The sequence below is a fragment of the Megascapheus bottae genome, chromosome 4, assembly GCF_031878675.1.
Source record: "Megascapheus bottae isolate mThoBot1 chromosome 4, mThoBot2.hap1, whole genome shotgun sequence".
In the NCBI taxonomy this organism is placed as follows: Eukaryota; Metazoa; Chordata; class Mammalia; order Rodentia; family Geomyidae; genus Megascapheus; species Megascapheus bottae.
The window spans coordinates 15,284,492-15,308,720 of NC_143512.1; the positions used below are offsets into that span (position 1 = coordinate 15,284,492).

Genomic DNA, 24,229 nt, shown 5'->3' on the forward strand with positions numbered 1-24,229 from the left:
GGAGGAGCCGCGTCGCCCCTCTGCCTTTAGGAGCCGGAGTCGCAGGATGTGCGGGGACGCGCCGTCGCCCTCCGCGCCCAGTTCCGCCCGCGCTTCCCCGGCGGCGCCCGGGCGCTGACCTGCCCCGCGGTCTCCGCCCGCCCAGCTTCCCGGAGCCGGGAGCCCATCGGGAAGAGCGGCTTCTCCTCTCGCCCCGGCTCCGGCCACGGTCCGGACAAATAAATTAATGCTTCGTGCGTGAGGGACCCCGGGGGCGGCTCGGCGCCTGGCTCGCCGCTTTTCTCTCCCGGCTGGAGACAGTGGCAGCCGACATGGGCTGCTTCTGCGCTGTTCCGGAAGAATTTTATTGCGAAGTTTTGCTCCTGGATGAATCCAAGTTAACCCTCACCACCCAGCAACAGGGCATCAAGGTAAGCCCGGCGGGGATGCGTTCCGGGGGTGGGGGGGGTTCGGCAGCCCTGGGCTGACGGGGGGGCGGTTCCTCGGCTTTGTGTGAAGATCTCGATGAGGGGGACCAGGAGGGGCGGCTGTCCCTGAACCCAGATTCAGCGAAGACCGACGCGGCAGGGTGGATTAACTTCGAGGTCCTTGTTAAGTTAGTTAGACATCCCAAAGGTTAGGAACCTACTCCCAACCGAGACTCACAGCCCTGCAGTGGGGGGACAGCCTGCCCGCCACCCATGTCTTCCAGAAAAGGTCCCTTAAAGTCCCCGGAAAGTCTCAGAACTGAATAGACAGGTTGCACGGCCACACCACGGTGGAAGGCACGATTCCTTTCGGCCTTGTGCAGGGCCTTTTCTTTTTCCCCTTCCCTAGCTAGATAGCCTTCCTGGGAAGCCAGCTACTTCACCGGGTCACTGTGACAGGGTTCCCAGAGTTTGCAGTTGAGTAATGAATGCTAATGACTGCACCGAAAATAAAAATTTTCCTTTCACCTCCACCTTTCTCAAAGCACCCAAGAGGAACTTCGCTCCCGTTTGTAGTCCTGAAAGATGCAATTCCTACTAAACACTAAGCCAAAAGCAAAAAGCCTGCAGAACTTCCATAAATCCACTTCCCTAATTTGGACTTAAGTTTATACCTTAACAACCTGAGGATGCGCCTGCGCTCTGGTTTTGTTCCGCCTCACCAAGGTTACTTCTGTGGAGGACAATCCGGGCGTTTCATTGTTTAGTTTTTCCTTCCCCTTCAGTTTGAATCACGAAGGCATTTTAGATAAGGGCGGCCTGGCGGGCTGGTGAAAGAAAACCCCGTCCCCCTTTCATAGAGTTGGCGGACTGAGAAACCTGAGGTCCAGCTGCCAAGTGGCCTGTCTCAGTCTTGTCATTACAGAATCTAATCCTAACAGGGTAAGTGGGAGGGGACAGGGAGGAAGCCCTGGGCATTTCCTTTTGTGAATCCGCTTTTACATAACTTTACCCACACTAGAGTAGCTGTGCTTGGCTAGAGTGTATGGTATTCTAAGTTCACAGGTGTGATCCATTTGTAGGAGAAACTCGGCAAAAACTACCAAAGTTATAAGTCTGTGAACTCTTTAAGATGTTTTAAATATGTTTTCTGCATTAACTATTAATAAGCAAAATTTAATCAGATTCTTATCTGGTGTGCTCTTATGTGACCTATAATATAGATCCTTTTGGGAGACAATGCTCATTTTGTATTTTCAACTTTTATGTTCCCAAACACGCCTCTGACCAGCTTAATGAGATCTGGGAAGGAACTTACAAGATGTTGATGGAACATTTTGTGATGTACTATGTGAATAGAGTAGAATAAAATAAAATCATAAATATACTATTATTCTTGGAGATAAATAGACTGTATACGGTGTGTGAGTGGAAACAATTAGAAAGAGGTAAGTGATGATCTAGTATTAAAACAACAAAGAAATCTTTCTGAAGTGTGAAAGTGTAAACTCATCTGTAGTCTAAAGTCATCTGTGGTGTGAGCTTCTTATTTAATCTTGAAAGCCATACTGCTGTCATCTGTGCAGTAGTATGTATATTATTCTGTCAAGACAGCAGGCAAGACTTGGGATCAAATAGAAATAATTTTGTCAAAGAAACAGGACTCAAAAGTTCTGATCCATAATCATTTTTAATAAACCAAATGGTGCTTGTCTTGTTTTACTGATAAGTTGAAAATTGTTCAGTAATTAATTCAAAGGCACCATCAACTTAAAATATTGTTATTCTGGCTGTTTGCCATATAACTAAACAATAATCTAAGCAGGCTTTGGTTGGAAGTAATCATTTCACAACAGGCTACGTCTCTTTTGGTGCCACAAAAGCATGCTATGATTATTTTGAAGGCCATGTGTATAACACAGATGTCTGTTGAAGAACCATGTTTCCTGCAACTGCCATGCTGCATGTGTTAAGTACCCCTATACTTGTATGGACTAAACTAAAACATTTATCAAGGGTAGAAGGCAGGGAAAAAGCACCTCACATGTAAATGATAGTCAGATGCACACATTTAATTAGATGTGTATTTTATTCTGTATATACTTGATCTTTGGTAAAAATGGTTTCCTAATCTTGCATGATGATGTATAGGTGTGTACTTCTACTGTATGTTATTTTAATTAGATAAATTAGCTTCTCCTTTAGTTCATGAATGAAAAAGCAAACAATGTACAGTTAATAGCCTATGGCTATTGCATGTTTTCTTTTGAGATGATTTTGGTTGTTATTAATTAAAAAAAGATTATCAGATGTGGAAAGCATTTCTAAAGTACGAGAGACTACACTTGTTTTAAAGGCAGAAAAGAAATGCTTATGTCTTCACATTTTAGAAAATGAGAGAATTTTTGATGAAAAAATTGAGAAGAGTTAGAAAGAGTTAGAAAAATTTAGACTTTCAGGCAATATACCTGAAATTTAGTGTGTCAAAACTATGTCAGAGCTTTAAAACTTAAAAAAAAATACACAGAAAGTTAATTCTAGTTGAAGCTATTATGCCAGGAAATCCATTTATTGTAAATGCTGGATGGATGATTTTTTAAAAAAGGAAAATTGTCGGGGCTGGGAGTTTGGCCTAGTGGTAGAGTGCTTGCCTAGCATGCACGAAGACCTGGGTTCGATTCCTCAGTACCAGATACATAGCAAAAAAGCCAGAAGTGGTGCTGTGGCTCAAGTGGTAGAGCCCTAGCCTTGAGAAAATCCAGGGACAGTGCTCAGGCCCTGAGCCCAAGCCCAGGCAGGACTGGCAAAAAAAAAAAAAAAAAAAGGAAAATTGTGAAAATTTTTATCAATGGTAGGCAAAAACTGACCCTCAACATTATATTCAGCTTATTACTGAAAACATGTTTTTGAATATATACTGAATATACTTTTAGTACTTCCACAAAATTGTAATTACATATTGCTAGAAAATATTGATTTTAACTTCATGTGCCTGATATGGTTTTATTTTTATATTCTTTTACTAACGTAAACTATTTTCTGAAAACAGCAATAAAAATAAAAGTTAGGCAAGCAAAATCTTTTCTCTTAAATTAAGACAAAAATATCACTTTCTTATTTTTCCAAAATGTTTTTATATTTGAGATGATCCTTTTTTCTTATTTTTCTATTTTCAAAAGAAATAGAAATGGCCAACTTTGCATTTAAGTCATTCACATATTTTATTCTCTAGTAAAATTTTGCTGCTTCCTAGTTACTGAAGAATTTACTTAAAAACACGTAACAACAGGGGCTGGGAGTTTGGCCGAGTGGTAAGAGTACTTGCCTAGCATGCACCAAGACCCGGGTTCAATTCTTTGGTACTACATATATAAGAAAAGCTGGAAGTGATGTTGTGGCTCAAGTGGTAGAGCACTAGCCTTGAGGAAAGCCCAGGGACAGTGCTCAGGCCCTGAGTTTAGTCCTTAGGACTGGCAAAAAATTCCCCCAAAACAACAACAACAACAAAAACACTTAACAACAAAAAGAATTTGCTTGCCAGGCATGGGGGCTCACACCTGTAAGCCTTGCTACTCAGGAGGCTGAGGTCTGAGGATCTTGGTTCAAAGCCAGCCCCAGCATGAAAGTCTGGGAGACTTTTATATCCAGTTAACCACCAAACAAAGTGGTTTTGTAGCTCAAGGGATAGGGTGGTAGCCTTGAGCTGAAGAGCTCAGGGATAGTGCCCAGGCCCAGAGTTCAATCCCACGACCGATTGAAAAAAAAAAAAAAAGAATTTGCTTGCAGTACTGATATAATAATGCATTATGGGTTTTAAGATGAATTGTGGTAAAATAAAGCAGAAATGTAAGAGAGGCTAGGCAAAACACTTTTTATGTGTGCCATTTTTTTTTTTACTTTTTTTTTTTTTTTTTTTTTTGCCAGTCCTGGGCTTGAGCTCAGGGCCTGAGCACTATCCTTGGTCTTTCTCAAGGCTAGAGCTCTACCTCTTGAGCCTCAGCACCACTTCCAGCTTTTTTCTATGTATGTGGTACCGAGGAATCGAACCTGGGTCTTCGTGCATGCTAGGCAAGCACTCTACCAAACTCTAGGCCAAACTCCCAGCCCCAATGTGTGCCATTTTGAAAAGTGCATGGATTTGTTACTACACATTGAAAAACTAGTCATGAACTAATTTTCTACAACTTAGGCAAAAGTTTTTCATCAACTTTAGAAAACAATTGATATGTGCCATAGAAATCATTTCAGCTTGAAGATAATAACCACACACTTTATATGTTCAAATAAATATTACTTAAATGGAAAATAAAGTTCCATTGAACAAAGAGCAAAACAAACCATAGTTTTTTTTTTTTTTTTTTTGCCACTCCTGGGTCTTAAACTCTGGGCCCGGGTACTGTCTTTGAGCCCTTCAGCTCAAGGCTTGAGCCCTTCAGCTCAAGGCTACCTCCCTACCCCTTGAGGCACAGTGCCACTTCCAAACCATAGTATTTTTGTGTCCACATTAATGTTACATAGGCATTTGCATTCTTGCCTTTAGAGATAGCCTCATCTGACAAGCAGGTAGTCTTTTCCATGTATTTCTTTGAGCTCTTGCCAAGGTTTGAAATGACCAAGTTTATATAAACTGCAAGCTATTGGTTGAGTGTTGAGCTCTCACAATAGCTTTTAGCTGTTTGTCCTCTGCTGCTATCTCTTGTTTATTCAAGTTAAGAATTCTGCTATGGTTGGTCTTAGTTTTCTGTGTGTGTGTGTGTGTGTGTGTGTGTGTGTGTGTGTGTGTATGATGTTTGTTCTAAGGCACTTTTGTTAGGCCTTTTGTAATTCTCTGAGCTGGAGTAGAGATCTTTATGCTCTTTTAGGAACCATAACTCGGTGACTCATGTTACTTTTCTAGGTTTTATTTAGTTAGCATAAAGATTCTTCGGGAAAAAAGTCACAAGATAGGATTATAAATTTAGTTTTCAGATTTGCTGTTGTAACTATGAGATTCATGTTTTCACTCAGCAAGCTTTTGAACCTTAGTGAACATATAGGTTTTATTTTTCCCCTATATGTTAGCTGAATTAATGAATTAATATGACAGTAAGTTGGAACCTCCTCTAAGCTTTTTAATGGCTTTTGAGATTTGTTGTTCAGTTTACCAAATTAAAACATACAATGCATGCACTAGCTGTTAAATAATGTTATCTCCCAACCATCCCAACGCTCAAGGATTACTTAGTCAGTTTTGATCCTTGGGTCAGTAACTTCCTACTCAGCCTGAAAAACAATTACAAGGTGAGGTTTTAGAACATATTCACCTCACTTAAAAAGAATGATAGTTTTCATTGCATTTGAATTGGCACAGACAATATCTGAGAATATTGAAGGAAAAGGGAAAAGGAGTAGTTCTTCATATATTAGACATATATGACTACTTGTGTCTTTTTGTATTAGACACATAACTTAAGAGTCAGGGACTTTTAAACATTAAGGGAGAAAGATTTGTTGCCTAAAACCTTCTCCAGGGGCTTACACTGTTCTTGATTGACGATGAACCAGACTTTGGTAGCCCTGTCATTATGTCTGTCTACTCTTTAATTCTATAAGCTTGAACTAAGTTTGAACTAAAGTAGAATGAATGTAATGTTTTGAGCATGAGTGTGGATAAATAAGGTTAAATCTAAATTGTATGGGTGAAAGTCCAGACTTAATTTTGATTAGGTCTGTGGACATTGGTTTGTTAAGATACTTATAAGGTGAAAAAGTGATTTGTCCCCCCTTTGGAATGTGTCTGGTTTTATCCCAGACAGTAGCATTAGATAATTCTTTGATATGGGAGGCTGGCCTGTCCATTCTGGTTCATCCTGGCTTATTCTGGTCTAGAGATAAAAGTCCAGCTGTCATTGTTTGGTTGAGCACCCTACCGGATTTATCTAGCCTTGTCTGCCCTCTTGGCACACAGAGAGACTGGAGTCTATCAAGGATCGAGCCTATTGTGCCCTTTGTCTTTCCTTAAACATATTCAACTGAGCCATCTTTTAAAACTTGAACCAAATGTCTCATCAGCTAGGAAGTAGAATTAAGTACTCATCTGTGCACCTGCTACAAGTGTTATTTCTGGGCTTTTTTGTCTCCTTGTGAATCCCTATCTGTGAGCCTTGGCAGTTAGAGCAATAGATGCTTATTACCTGTAATTTGAATAGAGGAATGAATGGAATATAACAGAAGGAGCAGATCATATGACATTCCTTTGTCATTTTATTTTTATTAGAAAATATCCCAGAATAAAGTGAATTTCATGAGAAAATCTTTCACCAAGATCTCCTTCCCCTCTTCCTCGTCCTCCAGTTCCTCCTCCTTCCTCCTCTCTCCTTTTCCTTCCTCCTCCCTCCTCCTCTTTTTTATTTTTGGTCCTGGGGCTTGAACTTCCATTGGCCTGGGTACTGTCCCTGAGATTCTTTGCTCAAGGCTTACACTCTACCACTTGAGCCATGGCTCTATTTCAGACATTTTGGAGGTTAATAAAAGATAAGAGTCCCATGGACTTTTGTACTTTGGCTAGTTTTGAACCAGGATCTTTAGCTTTCTGAGTAGCTAGGATTACAGGGGTTAGCCACTGACACCCAACTAACCTCCCTCCTCTTCTCTTCTCTCCTCTCCTCTCCTCTCTGCCCTGCCCTGCCCTCCCTTCCCCCACCCCTATCTTTTCTTTCTTTCCAGGCCAATAGTGTGGATGGAACTCAGGGCTTCAAACTTTTGCTTAGACTCAAGGCTGGCACTCTATCACTTGAGTCACACCTCCACTTGTAGCTTTTTGCTAGTTAATTGTAGGTAAGAGTCTCTTGGATTTCCCTCATAAGTAGCTAGGATTACAGGCATGAGTCACCAGCATTTGACAAGATACTTTAATTTTTATATTGATAATGGGTAGAAAATGATACTGTACAAAAGACTGGATTCACATAGTGAACCCATTCTTTAAAGTATCAGAAAGGTGTTGGTTGGTTTCAAAATATGGATTTATACAACCTGAGACCACTACTGTAAATTTTTTTTTTGCCAGTTGTGGGCTTGAGCTCAGGGCCTGAGCACTGTCCTTGGACTTTCTCAAGGTTAGAGCTCTACCACTTGAGCCTCAGCACCATTTCTGGCTTTTTTTTCTATGTATGTGGTACCGAGGAATTGAACCTGGGTCTTCGTGCATGCTAGGCAAGTACTCTACCCCTAGGCCAAACTCCCGGCCCGACTACTGTAAATTTTTATCTTACTGTCACCTATTTTACTTCTAGAGCTGCACAAACCTAATCTGACATTGCTCAAAGATGCAGTAGAAAAGAAAGTTAAAGCTGAATGGGTAGAATTCTTGCCTATCACACATGAAGCTTTGGGTTTAGTTCCCAGCCTATAAAAGAAGCAAGACAGACAAAAATACCAGGGTAAACAAATTGAATATTCTATTTTTATGAAAAATTGTGATTTCTACTATGTTGCAAAGTATATTTGTCTACAAGCCTGCAATATACCTGACAAGTCAGAGATTGGGTTGGTTATATCCTTACTGCTTCTGCGATTGACTGCTTTGGCAGAGCTTTATCTCCAACAGTTAAGCACAGGTAAAGCTTGTACTTGTCACTCCTGGTCAGCCTGCTTGGGGTTGTAATGACTAACTGACATTTGCTTCTACAACATGAGTTTTGTCTCCAGGTTTCACATATTAAGATTAAAAAGGCACCTGTTACCACATGTTGTAGAATAGACTAGGTGTGTGAACTTCAGAAACCAGTCAGTTTACTTTGTGACTCAAAAATATTATAACTACAACATAGACAGTTGGTGCCCTTCTTGAAAATGTGGTTGGCATTCTGTTCCCCCTGGCTCATTTCCTGTTTTTCTTTTTCCTTTTTCTTATACTGAAACAGCTATTCTCTCCTAATATTCTTTCTTTGTCTAAGTGAACCCCTTTCTTTGTAACTAAACACTCATGTACGGAGATCCCCCAAGGGCTAAATGTTGGCTCCTCTGGAGAATATCCTAATCATCACTGAAGACTTTAAAGAACAGGCTGCTTTTCCAAACATGAGAGAAATTTGTTTCCTAGTGGGGGAGACTGACATGTTAAGGAAAGTGAGGGAGTGTTAACTGGGTGTGTCAGTGATAGGGCACCCAGACAATAAAAGATCAGATGGGAAGGGAAGATCCGCAGGGCTGATCCTAGGGCCAGTTGCAGAATTTATTTATTTATTTATTTATTTATTGTGCTAGAATTAGAGCTTCAACTCAGTACTTTGAGCTTTTTTTTTTTTTTTTTTTTTTTTTTGGTCAGTCGTAGGACTTGAACTCAACCTGGGTGCTGTCCCTGAGCTCTTCAGCTCACACCTTGAGCTTTTGCTTAGCTGTTTTTTTATTTTTTGCTCACAGTTGCTGCCCTATCACTTTTAGCCACACTTCTACTTTTGACTTTTTGCTGATTATTTGGTGCTAAGCAAGTCTTGCATTTTTCTGCCTGGGCTGGCTTTCAACTTCAATCCTCAGATCTCAAATTCCTGAGGAGCTAGGATTTACAGGTGCAAGTCACTGGTAGGCAACAGTGGTAGCATATTATTTAGAAAGGATACATTGTGAGCCTTCCAGAAACCACAGGCAGTGACTGAATTTAGTTTTTGTGGCCATGGCTTTCCAGAAGGTGATTAAAAGTCTTTTCAACTGCCTTTTCCCATGAGCAGTGATGTGATGGAGGCTCAGGTTCCTGAGCTAGCCCTCAGAGGCCATTTGTGTATGTAAGTTGTTCAGATCCCACTATGAAAATTTGAGAAGCAGTCTTGAGCTTCCGTCATCTGCAATGGCCCTTGTCAGAATTGTTTATTTCTTCTCTGTTCTCAGTGCCTTTAAGTTAGTGTTGCCTTCACAGCCACTTGGCCTCCTTACTGGGCTGCTCTGTGGTCTCCTTTAATCATGTTTCATCAATACGTCCATCCAGTCATACTGCCTCAGCTACCCCTGGAATGTGAAGCCTCACATCTAAAGATATAGATCATGCAGCTGAGTCTTGTCTCCTCAGACCTCATTTGCATGATGTGTATTTCTTAGTGTTTGCTTTCTGGATACCACAGTAGATGCCTAACTTACTCTTCTGTTCCTTCTAGACCTGCCACCCCTAGTTTGGTGGATGTTGGTGAATTCCCTATTAGTTAAAATGCTTTAGTCCCCTCCAGAGATCCTGTTACAAGCTGCCTCAATGTGAAGAAGTTTATCTGCTAATCTATCAGGGATTCCAGGGGCCAGGAGAGAACACCCAGGGCAAGTGCATGATGTCCAGGCCTTGCCTTTCCGGTCTCTTCCTTTCTCTGCCATTGTGGGAGTCACTGCAGTCTGCAGGCTGTTGATGATTGTCAGATGGTTCTGAGACAAGATGATAATCATATATGGTAATATGCCTAGATAAGAATAGAGATAGTCTTGCTTTCTCCAGAAGTCTTGCAGCAGACTTTTTAAAATGTGTCTTTTGGTTCAAATGATTGCTCTAGAGTTGCCATGGCAATGAGATCACCTTTATATCAAGGATCCTTCTGGGAGTTGGGTAGGGTTGGAATCAGTTTCCCAAAGGCCAGTGGCTACTCTAGAGAGGAGCTGAATGAGGAAAAAGGAGGAGGGGGAGTTGTGGGTGTTTGGGGCCTCCAACAGTATGCCTGCTTACTTCCTTGGGCCAGGATCCTTAAATTTCTACATATTTCTAGCATATCAAGCATTTTCTGATTTCCTCTCCCACTTTAAATTGCTATGGTCACTCTTCTAAACCTAACTAAGACTATCTTTTATGTAGTGGTTTCTATAGTTTCCTGATTATCTCATCCTGGAAGGAATACAATGTGAAGAGGACAGGCTTCAGCCTTTCTCTGTCTCTCTCTGTCTCTCTCTGTCTCTCTCTGTCTCTCTCTGTCTCTGTCTCTCTCTCTCTCTCTCTCTCTCTCTCTCTCTCTCTCTCTCTCTCTCTCTCTCTCTCTCTCTCTCTTTCTCCCCCCCCTTTGGTTAGCACTGTAAACACAGGTAAGGTACCTTTTTGAGGTTTCCTTGTTTGTAAAATTATGGTTAGGCTTTTCACCATATCTTGAGATGCTGAACACGAAGACTCTAGCTTTGTGCCTCACAAGTGAGTATTGGAGGGAAATCCTTGAAGAAGGGGATTAGATATTTATTATGGGATTCCCTGTCAAGTTCAGTTACTAAGAGATGGTAGACATCAATGAATTAGTGTTGACTGGCTAAATCAATTGGACATATTTTGAACATATGGTAATGAACCAGAAAGAAAGGGCATTCCTTTTTGCTATTTTTTTTGTTGTTGTTGGGTCATGGGGCTACCACCCTATTCTTGAGCCACAGTCCCACTTCCCCTTTTCTAGTGATTACTTGGAGATAAGAGTCTCACAGACTTTAGTGACCAGGCTGGCTTTGAACCTTGGTCCTCCTGAGTAGCTAGGATTGCAGGCCTGAGCAACCACACCCAGCTCCTTTTTGTTTTTTATGAACATGTGTCTGGGGTGGGGGGAGGGAAATGGGGACCAAGACACAAGAAAGGGTATCAATGTATGTGAAGTAATGCACTGTCTATCTGGCGAATATAATGTAACCCTTCTATTAATTACAATAAAAATAAATGAAAAAAAGAACATGCAGCTCACCAGTTTGACTCAGCTGCTCATCTAATTTTTAATTGGCTTCATTGAGATGTAAATGATATAGTAGGCAATTCACTCTTTTATAGTATGTGATTCCATGGGTTTCCCATATATTCAGAGTTGAGACCAACACCACAATTAATGTTCAAACATTAATAGTCTACTGTATTTCCTTCTAACTCTTTACATCATTCCCCACCTATTTGCCTAGTCTTGATATTTCATACAAATGGATTCATATAATATCTATTCTTTTGTGACCAGCTTTCACTTAGCATAATGCTTATAAGATTCATTCATACATTAGTGATTCATGCTTTTTATTGCTATGTATTTAATAATCTGTGGTATGGATATAGTGTATTTATAATCATCTTTCCTGAGTCGATTAATTTTTGCCTCATGTTCACTTTTTGGCGATTATAAATAATGTTGTCAGGAAGATACACATAACCAGTTTTTGTGCAGACATTTTTTTCCCCTAGTTTCTCTTACATGTTTCTTTAGGAGTGGAAATAGAACAGTTTATGGATCATTAAATCATTTTCCATAATGGTTGCATCGGTTTACATTCTTACTAGCAATGGAATGGTAGAAGTTTTCCCACATTCTAATCAACACTTTTTACAATCATTTCTATTATAACCATCCTATTGGGTACAAAGTGTTATCTCACAATTGTTTTGATTTGCATTTTTCCCTGATGACTTACTGGTTGAGTGTCTTCCCCCACCCCCATGTCTGCCAGTCCTGGGGCTTGAACTCAGGGCCCGGGCACTGCTCTTGAAATTTTTCAAGGATAGCACTCTGCCATTTGAGCCATAGTGCCACTTCTGGCTTTTTCTATGTATGTGGTACCAAAGGAATCAAACCTAGGGCTTTATGCATGCTAGGCAGATGCTTTACCATTAGGCCACACTCCTGGCCCTCAGTGTCTTTTCATGTGCTGATTTTCCATTTGTTTATTTTCAGAAGCCAACTTTAAAACTGGCTCACACCTTTTAGAATGCCAAGCACATGGTGGTTGTCAGTAAATGTTTGGCAGAGGACTAATTAAAGGGCTGTTTTAATCATTCTGGTGCTCTTGCTGTTGTAACTTGAAATTGGGCCTCAATAGTTAGATTTCTCCAAGTTTTCTGTTTAAAATCTTGAATATTGCTATTTATTTACTTACTTATTTCTAGGAATCAGTTATTGGAGAATTAGAAAAAGGGCATTTGCCTATGTTTGTTTGTTTTGGTCTTTTCTTTTCTGTTATGAGGGATTAAACCCAGGATGCTGCATTTGCTCAGCAAGCACATTTCCACTGGGCTACATCCTACCCCTTGCTTGTGTTGGTTTTATGAATAGTTTTGCACTGGGAGTTTTGATAAGGAAAGGGCTTAGAGATGGTAAATGTGATTTATGTATGTTTGTAGTTTTCATCTGTTACCTTGGAACAACCTGAGAAATTGTTAAGAGATTTGTTCTGAGCAAGGTAATATGTGCTATTGTTTCCCCTCCCCCGAGGGAAATAATGTCAGTGGCTAGAAAACTACTCCTCAACATACACAGCCTCCCCCATCACTTTGAACCCTTATCTTCAGGGATTTCTAGTAGGATTGCAGGTTAAAACCTAGTGAACAGACAAGGCTTTATGGAATTGGACTAAGATTCCTTGTGACTGGGGGCAGGAGGGGAACTGTAGCAAATCTTTGTAGTATTGAAATGGGCATAATGTAAGCTGCCACTGCAGCTCTGTTGGTGAAGAGTGTCTTAAACATCTAGAATCTGAATAGATTCATAGCAACACAGAAATCTTTTATGCATCTCATTTCTGTTGCCTTTGCTTTTTTTTTTCTCTATGCTATTCATTCTTTTGCCCAATTGCTCAGCCATGTAATCCTCTGCACCAAACATGTGCATGGTATCTTATGCTCAGTTTATCCATCCCAGTCATGCTCAGTGAAAAGGCAGCAGAATGCTAGGTCGAGGGCATGGAAAGGGGACATAAAGTACACCTGATTGAATTTCACTTAGAAAACTAGTCACCTAACCCCCTCTCTTATCATACAAGTGAGGGACTGGACCCAGTATGTGAGCCTAGACCTAGCTTCTAGTCTCCTCATCTGCCTTTATTCACTGTTCACTCATGCTCATTTTCTTTTCCCTGTGGAATGGACGTACTGAGAGAGATGATTGTAGAAGCTGAGGTCAGAATTTATTGAAAATGGCTTAGATTCACCACAAATTCCCTCAGTGTTCCTGTGTTCCCGACCTCTTCTGCCACCTCTCTAAAATTAAGTCTTCCTGGGTCCATTGTCTGTCTTGATTACCTTGTGCAGTGGGCCTGGCATTTGGATTTATGGTTAGAACTTTCTTGGTCATGTCTTTTTTTCCCTTTTCTTAAATTTTCATAAGAGATTGTGTGGAACTTCTTTTCAGAATAGTAGTTATTGCATGGCATTTTGTCTTTTGGGTATTTCTTTTGAAAATGCTTATTTATTTAAAAGGTCTAGAATAATTTATTTAATGGCAAGGTTTTAGAACTGTATTTTGTAGTGATCTTTGCCTTGAGTTTCTACAGCTTCAGACCAACTATCTCTCCAGGAGAGAAAATTAAAAAGTGATTAGTGAACCTTTTTATTGCCTCCAGGAGGGCACAGAGCAGACTGAGAAAGGTGAAATTACTCTTCCATTGAAAGACTCAGATGGCCCAGTCATCAAGAGGCTAATAGATCTTTCCCCCTAATGGCTATTATTTTGATTATTTTGTGCTTCTGCTGCTTACAAGGGCACTTGGAGGCTATTTAAAATTTTCATAATTCCTAGGGGGACCTGCTTTTTTCTTTTAGACATTGTTTTGGCCTCACATTCAGCAGCAGTTTTGACGACATATAGAGTTTGAGTGTGAGGATATATTGGAATCTGAACCAATGCTGTGTGTCTGTAATTGTAGGCAAATTTGCATAAGAATTTATCTAGAGCTTGTTGTGATCCTAGTGGTGTCAGGATTTCTGGTGAGAATAATGAAGTTAAAGGATTCTTATGGGGAGGAAATTTGATCTATAGATAGACAACATTCACTTATAAAATAGAAGAGTAGGAGTTGGGAATGTGACTTAGTGGTAGAGTGCTTGCCTAGCATGCACAAAGCCCTGCATTCTATTCCTCAGTACCGCATAAACAGAAAAAGCCTGAAGTAGCTTTGTGGCTCAAGTGGAAGAATGCAGCCTTGAGCAAAAAGAAGCTCAGGAACAATGCCCAGGCCCTGAGTTAAAGCCCCTGGCAGGCAAAACAAAACAAAACAAAACAGATTTTCATATGCATAGACATTCTGATAGGAATTTATTTGCCAGCATTAGATTAATCAAGAATAGTGTGACAAGGGCTGGGAGTTTAGCCTAGTGGTAGAGTGCTTGCCTAGCATGCACGAAGACCCGGGTTCGAGTCCTCGGTACCACATACATAGAAAAAAGCTGGAAGTGGTGCTGAGGCTCAAGTGGTAGAGCTCTAGCCTTGAGAAAGTCCAAGGACAGTGCTCAAGCCCTGAGCTCAAGCCCAGGACTGGCAAAAAAAAAAAAAAAATAGTGTGATAATAAGTTCACAGTGCCTTATCTGAAACTATTGGGGCCAAGTGTTTGCAAAACTCAAAACTTTTCAGATTCCAGTATAGTTATGGAATATATTTGTCACCCTATCCAGTCAGGTTTGGGATGGTTTATCACCTAAACCCAACAAATTACTATTTCTGAAACTTAACATTTGGGTATTTACAAAAAATAGGGATAGAAACTAAGAAGCTTAGTAGCAATTTATAATGATTATGTACTTATCTTAGTTACCTATTACTTCGTAGCAAATTAACAAAAAAAGGAGAGTTCAGTATAGCATTTGGTACATCAGGAATCTGGAAGCACTTTAGCTGTATGATCTGGGTCAAGGTTTCTAATTAGACTATAACCCAAGTTATACCTGAGGTGTTTACATACGGAGATGGTGGATCTGCTTCCAGGCTCATTCATGACAGGCCTTCTAGCCTTCACATACATCCAGAGGAACAGGTTACCAACCACAGTGGCATAGCAACACAGTATTGACATAGGCATGATGATGATCCCAGAGAACAGTTATAAAGGAAATCAGATCCTGGGCTGACAACTGATCAGTCACCTTAGGTCACAAATTTCCAGTGTGAATGGGAAGAAGAAACTTGGAGTTAAAAAACAAAACAAAACAAAAAAACTTCTAGGGCCGGGAGTTTGGCCTAATGGTTAAAGTGCTTGCCTAGCATGCACGAAGACCCGGGTTCGATTCCTTGGTACCACATACATAGAAAAAAGCCAGAAGTGGTGCTAATGCTCAAGTGGTAGAGCTCTAGTCTTGAGAAAGTCCAAGGACAGTGCTCAAGCCCTGAGCTCAAGCCCAGGACTGGCAAAAAACAAAAACAAACAAACAAAAAAACTTCTAATATTCTTTCTACTAGAAAATGTGATCCTTCCCCCAGTCAAAGCAAGAAAGTTAATGACCTAACACTTAAGTATCATATTAAATATTGGGTCAGTTGTGTTTCAGAGTAAATAGGAGTAGTCACTCCCTTGAGAACCCTTAATTTTTTTTCATAATTTTTTTGCAGTTTATAAGTACCATTTTTTAATTAAAGAATTTATTAACATTGATTTTTACATCATATTTCAAATGATGTGTTTAACAAACAAGTATTCAAGAAGGGAATCTCTTTATACAATCACTGGCACTTAGATATTAGAACATAATTAAAATTAGGCTGAGGGTTTGTATGTCATAGATACATATTAATCTATGTAATAAAACATTATGTCTACAGAGTCAAAGATTTTTATGTCTATGTAGTTGTGTTTATATTTCCAATACTATGTCCAGAGCATTGGGTATGCAAATACTTAGTCCTTGCTCTTGCACTCTTTGGAGCTAATAGCCACATATTAAGGATACCATGCACTTTTTGTTCCTTTAGTCTTGACTTGTCTCACTCAACATGATTTGCTCTAGATTCATCCACTTCCCTGCAAATGCCATTATTTTATCTTGTCTATGTAAAATTGTCTTGGCTATGTAGAATTCCATTGTACATATACACCACATTCATCTCAGTAGAGCATCTGGATTGTTTCCATTGCCTGGCTATTGTGAATAGTGCAGAGATGAACACATCTGAGCAGATGTCCTTATCATATCTTGGGTTATGATGTTTAGGATAGATGCCCAGGAGTGGTATGGTGGGATCGTAGGGAAGGTCAATTTTCAGTTCTTTAAGAAACCTCCACACTGTTTTCCAGAGTGGCTGAGTTCAGCTTATAATCCCACCTGCAGTACAGTAGGGAGAACCTTTAATTTTTTAAAAAACAAATGTTATTTTCAAAAGATGAGCAGTATTTTCTTATGTTGAAATGACCTTTTTGAATGTATAAAAATCATAGCCACTTCGGGCTGGGAGTTTGGCTTAGTGATAGAGTGCTTGCCTAGCATGCACAAAGACCCGGGTTCGATTCCTCGGTATCACATATATAGAAAAAAAGCCAGAAATGGTGCTGAGGCTCAAGTGGTAGAGCTCCAGCCTTGAGAAAATCCAAGTACAGTGCTCAGGCCCTGAGCTCAAGCCCAGGACTGGCAAAAAAAAAAATCATAGCTACTGAAAACAGGTGCACATTCTCAACAATTTGCACTGAACAAATATTTTTGATTTTATTATAAATTTTATATTTATATTGATTTTTTTATATTTATATTGATTTTATTATAAATTGATTTGGTTTAAAACTATTTCCCATCTGGCATCATAGAAAACTTGTAAATGACGCAGGGATTATCACCTGGGAGGGATGATGATTTTATGTGACAGATTCATACAGTTTGCAGAGCCTTCCATGAAGTTTTTGCATGCCTTCTGCAGCAGTAATTGCTGACTTGGCTGCTGTGGGCTTTCTAAAGACCAGAAGACAGATCCACTGAGCTTTGGTTTTCCTAATATGTTTTTATACCTTCTTGAAGGTTTTTTTTTCTTTTACACCTTCTGCCTGTGATTGAGGTAACAAAGTGATGACAACATACACTGTTTCTTCCTACACATCTCCAACCAATTCTTCTCTGAATGGAATCCATATCTCATGAGCTGTGAATTTAGTTTATAAGCTAAAATCCAGTTTTTTGAACATATGAAACAAACAAACAAAATAATGAGCAACAATTGCGTATGGCATTGGGTGGTAGATAGCTCAGTGGTAGAGCATTTTTCTAAGACATATGAGGCCCTGGATTTGATGCCCAGCAGAACACACCACCACTGAGACTACCTGTCTGATTCATTTCAAGGCTCTACCACATGGTTACTAAGATATCTTAGACTCCCCCATAAGACATTTGGAATGTAGCCTATCACTCTGCATGTGTATTTATTACCATATGATTCTGGTATTTCTAGATGTGTTAGTGCATGCAGGGTTAAGGTTTTAAAAAGTCTTCCCTAGTAAAAGCTAGTTTCCTCTTATGTGAAAAATTGTATAAAGGGTGATGAAAAGGGTTCCTTGGAGCCAGGATAGTAACTATGCTAAATGTAGCTTGAGAGCAAGAATTTAACCTTGAAGGCCAATAGCCAACTTCCTTCTGGTTTCCATCATCTAGGGAGGGGCTTGGTTTTCTAGCTTGGAGACTGTCAGTGGTTAATCTAGTCTGCAGCCACATATATTCCCTGGCCTCCATCTGATGGAGTGTTTTTTTTTTTTTATTTGTCTTTTATGCCTCCGGAGCTTGAATGCAGGGCCTGGGTGCTGTTTCTGAACTATTTTTGCTCAGGGCTAGTGGTCTACTACTTGAGCTGCATGCAGCTCTATTTCTGGATTTGTGTGTGTGTTGTTAATTAGAGATATCAATCTCACAGACTTTCCTACTCAGGCTGTTTTTGAACCATGATCCTCAGATCTCAGCTTCCTGAGTAGCTGAGATTAGAAGCTTGAGTCACTGGTGCCTGGTGATGGTGTCCATTCTAAGAAAGATAAATAAATTTTCCTGTTTTTTAAAAAAACATATTGGGATCATTAGTTTGGGAAGGGAAATAAAGCCATTTTTTATTGCTCTATTTTTTTTTCTTTGAAAAGAGAATTTAATGTCTCCACATTCCAAGAAGGAAAATACCCACCACAAACAAAACAGCACCATTATTGCAGAACCTAACAATTAGGTTATATGACCCTGGAAGTTTAAAATAGCTAGTTTTGCCTCCCATCCCCCACTCAAGTTCTGCCTGTTCTCAACATCTCTGCTTGGAATTTAGCTGAAGCACGAACCCCAGTAAACAATTTCACATGGGCTGAAAAACCCAAGCCTTGGATAAATGAAGATAGAGACACCGTTCGTTGTCATCAACTGGGTCAGAATCGCACACCATCAGCAGCAAGACGATCAGCAGCGTGGCCACGAACACCAGCAGGGTCAGACCCACGTGTGCCACATCTTGGGCTCGGGCTGGTGGCGGCCTCCGGACGGTGGATGCGAGCTTCAGCTGGTGCGTGCTTCCGCAGCGGGCACGGGGCGAGACTCTATTGCTCTATTTTTTATTATTTTGTTAAGAAGAAATATAGTATAAGACTATATATAATTAAAAACATGCTGCCGGGTGCTGTGGCTCACACCTGTAATCCTAGCTACTCAGGAGGCTGAGATCTGAGGATCAAGGTTTAAAGCCAGCCCTGGCACAAAAGGACCTGGGACTCTTGTCTTTAATTAACCTTTAGAAAAACGGGAAGTGGGGCTTGGCTCAAGGGTAGGGCGGTAGCCTTGTGCTGAAGACCTCAGGGACAGTGCCCAGGCAGAGTTCAAGCTTCATGACCCATTAAAAAAAAGCCTAAAATTGACTAGGCATGGCTAGATATTCTGCAATCTTAGCTACTCAGGAGATGGAAACAGGTGGATTATGAGTATGAGTTCAGCCTAGGCAGAGTTAGAGAGACCCTATCTTATAAACAACAAAAAGGCTGAAGGCATTCATAGCACAAGTTGGTAGAGCAAGGACAAGCCCAGGTTTTAATCCCCAGTATGAAATAAAAATAAAAACAAAAAGAAGTTGCCCACAGAGAAGAGTGAGGCAGTCAGTGGAAGTTCTAATGGCTTGCTAGGCATCTAGTCAGTTGGCATCTCCTGTAGTTACTGACACCCCTCAGTGTTCAGTAAATGTCAGTGATTCCTTTCCTGACACTAGGCAGAAAAGGAACATGCATGGAATCCTAAGAAACAGTGAAATACTCAAGTGTGATCTCTAATGGAAAGGAGACAAGAGGGTCTCAACAAGTGGGTCTTGATTTTGGTTTTTAAGGGCATACAAAAGAGAAAGGTTTATCCCAGGGAACTGTTGGGACAGTGAAGAGGCCAAGGGGAACCAATGTTTTCTGTTGGTGTTGTGAGGTAAGAGAAGGACTGGAGATCTACTTACAGGATGTAAGACATGGTATACAATAGAGGAAGAACCCTCTTGGAATTTTAGGGCATTAGAGCAGCAGTTGCTGTCGGCACATAGACCTGGAGGTTGGGCATTTGGGATCAGTGGTAGGTGAGAAGTAGGGTAACACAGTGATAGGGCAGTGAGGAGGTCTTAGATAATCATTCCTTGAAAAAAATAATTTGTGAGAGCCTTTTAGCTGCCAAGCACTGCGTTGAAGCCTGGATATAGTTGTGAAGCAGTATAACCCAATCCTTGCTGATGTGGAGTTCTAAGCTTGGTGGGGACCGAGACAAGTGATACATGGGACTGGGAGGAAGTGGTGGTTGGTGACATTAATGTATGCAACAGGGAATCTAATGAGTACAGTGTTCTCCAGGAAGTGGGATTTGGGCTGTGGTGGTGACAGGGAGGCAGAATTTCCAGGCAAGGAGAGCTGCAGGTAAAAAAGGAGCTAATATATGGTGGGAGTGAAGACAGAGAAGGAGAAGGTGATATCATGGTTAGAAGAGGGGCAAGCAGTGACAGGAGGATTGGTATCAGGTAGGTGGATTGATTTGGGTGAGAGTGATGGATCCCAAATTCAGTTTCTATTTATTGCTTCTGTCCTCTGACAGGGACAGACAGGGGCCTATCCTGTAACTGTCTGCACACTACAGTCCCCATCTATGCACTAATGCTTCTTACCAAGGGTAGCTAATTTGCCTAGTGATAATTCTACCTGAAGCTGTGGATTGTTTAAGATGGGCTTTTGACAGAGTGCCCATGTTTAGAGAAATGTGCCCTCAAATAGAACTTTCTGTTTTGGACGGTTGCTTTATGCATGAAAAGCTTTAGGTTAAAATGATTGAAAAAGAGATTTCTTGAGAGACAAATAAATTTACTAATCTTAAGTTCTCCAAGTACTAAAGTTTAAGATTCATGAGATTGTCAGGAATACAGTTGGTTCCTGTAATACAGAGCTTATCTCTACCCCAAGGCCTTAGCACTTACTGTTCCTTCTGCTTAGAACTCTTCCCCGTCTTCTCCCCCTATCCAGATATACATGGCTTACTCTTATCTCCTCAAATTGCTGTTCAAACATGTCCTCTACTGGGGTCTTCTCTGATGGCCCTTGCACAGTAGACATGCAATACGAATAATTAAAGAAACACCTCTTTCTTTCTTGAGAGAAGGGGGCAAATACTGCGGTTTGAACTCATAAGTTTTATCTTTGGCTAGGTTGATGTTGGCTTTCAATCCCAAATACACATCTTTTATCTTTTTTCTAACTCCTGTTTCTCTGACCACTCTAATTAAGGTATTACATGTTCTGATGTCTATTTTTAAAGATAAGGCTTCCACAAGCTTCTCTCTTGTAGAAAACATCCTGATGGTGCATGAAAGATCTCTTAAAACCCACCTTTCAAAGAGTCTATGAATTTAAATATACAGTTTCATTTTGTCTTAGAAACATTTCTTTGTTTTAATACATGCAGGCTAGTTAAATGGATTTCTCTTTTCTGTCCTCCTCCTCCTCCTCCTCCTCCTCCTCCTCCTCCTCCTCCTCCTCTTCCTCTTCCTTCTTCTTCTTCTATTTCCTCCTCCTCCTCCTCTTCCTCTTCCTTCTTCTTCTTCTATTTCCTCCTCCTCCTCCTTCTTCCTTCTTCCTTCTTCCTTCTTCCTTCTCCTTCTCCTTCTCCTTCTCCTTCTTCTTCTTCTCAGCTTTTTCTGTGTATCTGGTACCAAGGAATTGAACCAAGGCTTTGTGCATGCTAGGCAGGCATGCTACCACTAGGCCTCACTCCCTGTCCAAACCAATTTCTTAATTTATAACATATGAAACTGGATCTAGAATAAAAGAAAGTCCAATTTTTTTTTTGAGGAAGGATGTACTGGGATTCGAACTCAAAGTTTTGTACTTGCTTGGCACTCTTCTGTCTGAGCCTTACTTCCAATATTTTCCCTTAGTTATTATTTTTCATTTTTAGATAAGGTCTTGCTTTTGCCAAGATCAGCCCAGACCATGCCTCCTATGTATACTTCGCACCTTAGGTAGAATGACAGGCATTTACCACCCTGTCCAGCCTTTTCTGTTAATATGGAATCTGGAAAACATTTTACAAAGGTAGGCCTGGAACCTTGATCCTCTCAGTCTCAGCTACTTAGTAGCTAGGGTTATAGGTATGAGACATAATGCCCAGCTAAATTCAAGTTTTAAGAAGGCATTTATTATGAGAGTATTTATTATGAGGCCAGTAACTCTTCCCTTTCATTTACTGCTGCAGATAGAAACTAGATTTTCCTTATGTTTCTTCATTTTGCAAAATGCTTTTTTAAAATATTGATGATTATTACTACACAAAGAGTGAGTTGGACTAAATCATAAAGGCCTTCTGTCCATCCTGAAAGTTTTATGTTCCTATTCTTGTAAAATCTTTCACTTTGCCAGTTTGTTCTACACATCACTGTAGGAACTGGGGTCATTCCTGACCTCATTGACTTAGCATGGAAATATGTAATTGTCTCCAGCATGCATATGCACTGGGATTGGAACATGGGGATTGTTAACTATGCACCTATCTCTATATGGCTTTCACTTTTCATATATAATTTCATGTTTATGTCTGGGCTAGCCTGGTCCACTGTCTTTCTATTTATGCCTCCTATAAAGCTAGTATGACAGGTACATACCACTACATTAGTGATTGAGGAAAAAGTCCTATTAACTTGGACTGGCTGGCCTGGAACCTTGATTCTCCTGATTTTCTTGTCCTGAGTACTAGGATTCTTGGTGTGGGCCACTGTGCCCAGATATAGAAGCTTTCCTTTAAGTTTCTGAATTCATGGGGCCAAATATGTTCTAGATAGGCCCATTGTAGTTAATGGATAGATTACTCAGGTAGGAAAGCTTCAGTTCCTGGTTCTAGCACTTACTAGCCACGTGACTGAGAGAGTTTACTTAATCCCTGTCCCTTTACTCCGTCATCTGGAAACAGGAAACAAGAATAATTCCTTTCATATAGGTATGAAGACTAACTGAAAATGCCTTTAGCGGCTAGTATCAGCATATTTCTACTCCCAGACTTAATTATATATAAAATGTTCTTGTTAATTTGTTTAGAAGAATATGAAGTTTTGTTTATGCTTTCTGATTAATGTTGAGGTTGAGTATTTTTCATTATTTGTTAGCTGTTTGCATTTTTGCTGAATTCCCTTTTTAAAAAGATGTCTCAAATTAATTACAGTAGTGTGTGTGTGTGTGTGTGTGTGTGTGTGTGTGTGTGTGTGTGTTTTGGCAGTCCTGCGGCTTGAACTCAGGGCCTGGGCACTGTCCTTGGACACTTTTTGCTCAAGGCCAGCACTCTGCCATTTGAGCCACTTCCGGCTTTTTCTGAGTATGTGGTACTGAGGAATCGAACCCAGGACTTTGTGCATACTAGGGAAGCATTCTACCACTAGGCTATGCTCCAATCCACTAATGGGTTCTTATCTACATTTATATTCAAGCTCATTTTATATGCACTTGCTATCCTTATACTGGGACTTCAACTCAAGGCCATGCTTTTTCACTTAGGAGAGTGTGTGTGTGTGTGTGTGTGTGTGTGTGTGTGTGTGTGTGTGTGTGTGTGTGTGTGTGTGTTGGTCCTGAGGCTTGAACTCAGGTTTGGGTTCTGTCCCTGATCTTTTGTGCTCGGGACTAGTGCTCTAACTCTTGCCACTGCTCCATTTTCTGGCCTTTTGGTGGTTAATTGGAGATAATAGTTTCAAGAACTTTCTGGCTTGTGTTGGCTTTGAACCATGATCCTCAGATCTAAGCCTCCTGCGTAGCTAGGATTACAGGTGGGAGCCACCAATACTTGCACCTTGCTTGGCTTTTTTGCTCAAAGCAAGCACTTTACCACTTGATTCATCCTCTACTTCCAGCCTTTTTCCAGTTAATTGAAGGTTAAGAGTCTTTCATATTTGACTTAAGCTGGCTTTGAATCTAGATCCTCAGATTTGATCCTCCTGAGTAGCTAGGATTACAGGCAGGAGCCAACAGTGCCTGGCTCACCTGCTATCTCTAATAGCACCAAAAGGCACCAAGATTGCAGTTTGGTGTTCAGTAAGTGCTGTATATATTTCTAAGCATTTGCATTTAGAAATACAAAGATGATTTTGTTTTGATTTAAGAAAAACTTCTATTTGACTGGCTAGTTATTTGTACAGTATTTTTCAAAGAAAAATCTTAGCAATTGTTTTCTTAGAAAATCTTATTATATGGTGTGAGAAATAATGCACCTAATACCTGGCGCAATCTGTAATCTCTCTTTACATTACCCTGACAATAAAAATAAAAGGAAAAAAATCTTATGATGTGAAGAACCTGTTGTATTTCATTCTTTTCTCTTTTTTTTCTTTTTTGCTTAGTCCTAGGCTTGAGCTCAGGGCCTGAGCACTGTCCTTGGACTTTCTCAAGGCTAGAGCTCTACCACTTGAGCCTCAGCACCACTTCTGGCTTTTTTCTATGTATGTGGTACCGAGGAATCAAACCCCAGTCTTTGTGCATGCTAGACAAGTACTCCTCCACTAGGCCAAACTCCCGGCCCTACAACCTATTGTATTTCTTCCAGTATTTTGGTCATTATAGTTCAAGAATATGTCCATGAAGCTACTGATATTCCTTCTTTTAGAAGGAGGAAATAATCCATCTGTTCTGAGCTGGATTTAGAACTTTGTAACAGGGTCCT

The 24,229-nt window shown here is 40.4% G+C and overlaps 1 protein-coding gene across 24 annotated transcripts in view; it reads left to right on the plus strand.

The window, feature by feature from the left end:
* Positions 1-101: 101 nt before the first annotated feature.
* Epb41l4a (erythrocyte membrane protein band 4.1 like 4A) overlaps positions 102-24,229 on the plus strand; it is a 773,501-nt gene continuing 749,373 nt past the window's right edge. For 19 of the 24 annotated variants that reach the window (XR_016535219.1, XR_016535218.1, XR_016535226.1 and 16 more), the window contains exon 1: positions 105-410. Coding sequence is in view for 5 of the 24 variants with exons in the window: in XM_090331496.1 (XP_090187622.1) it covers positions 312-410 (99 nt within the window). In the remaining 19 variants the exon portion in view is untranslated. Of the gene's footprint in view, positions 411-24,229 lie in introns of all 24 variants that reach the window. The other 5 variants (XR_016535216.1, XR_016535217.1, XM_090331498.1 and 2 more) reach the window with 3 other exon arrangements.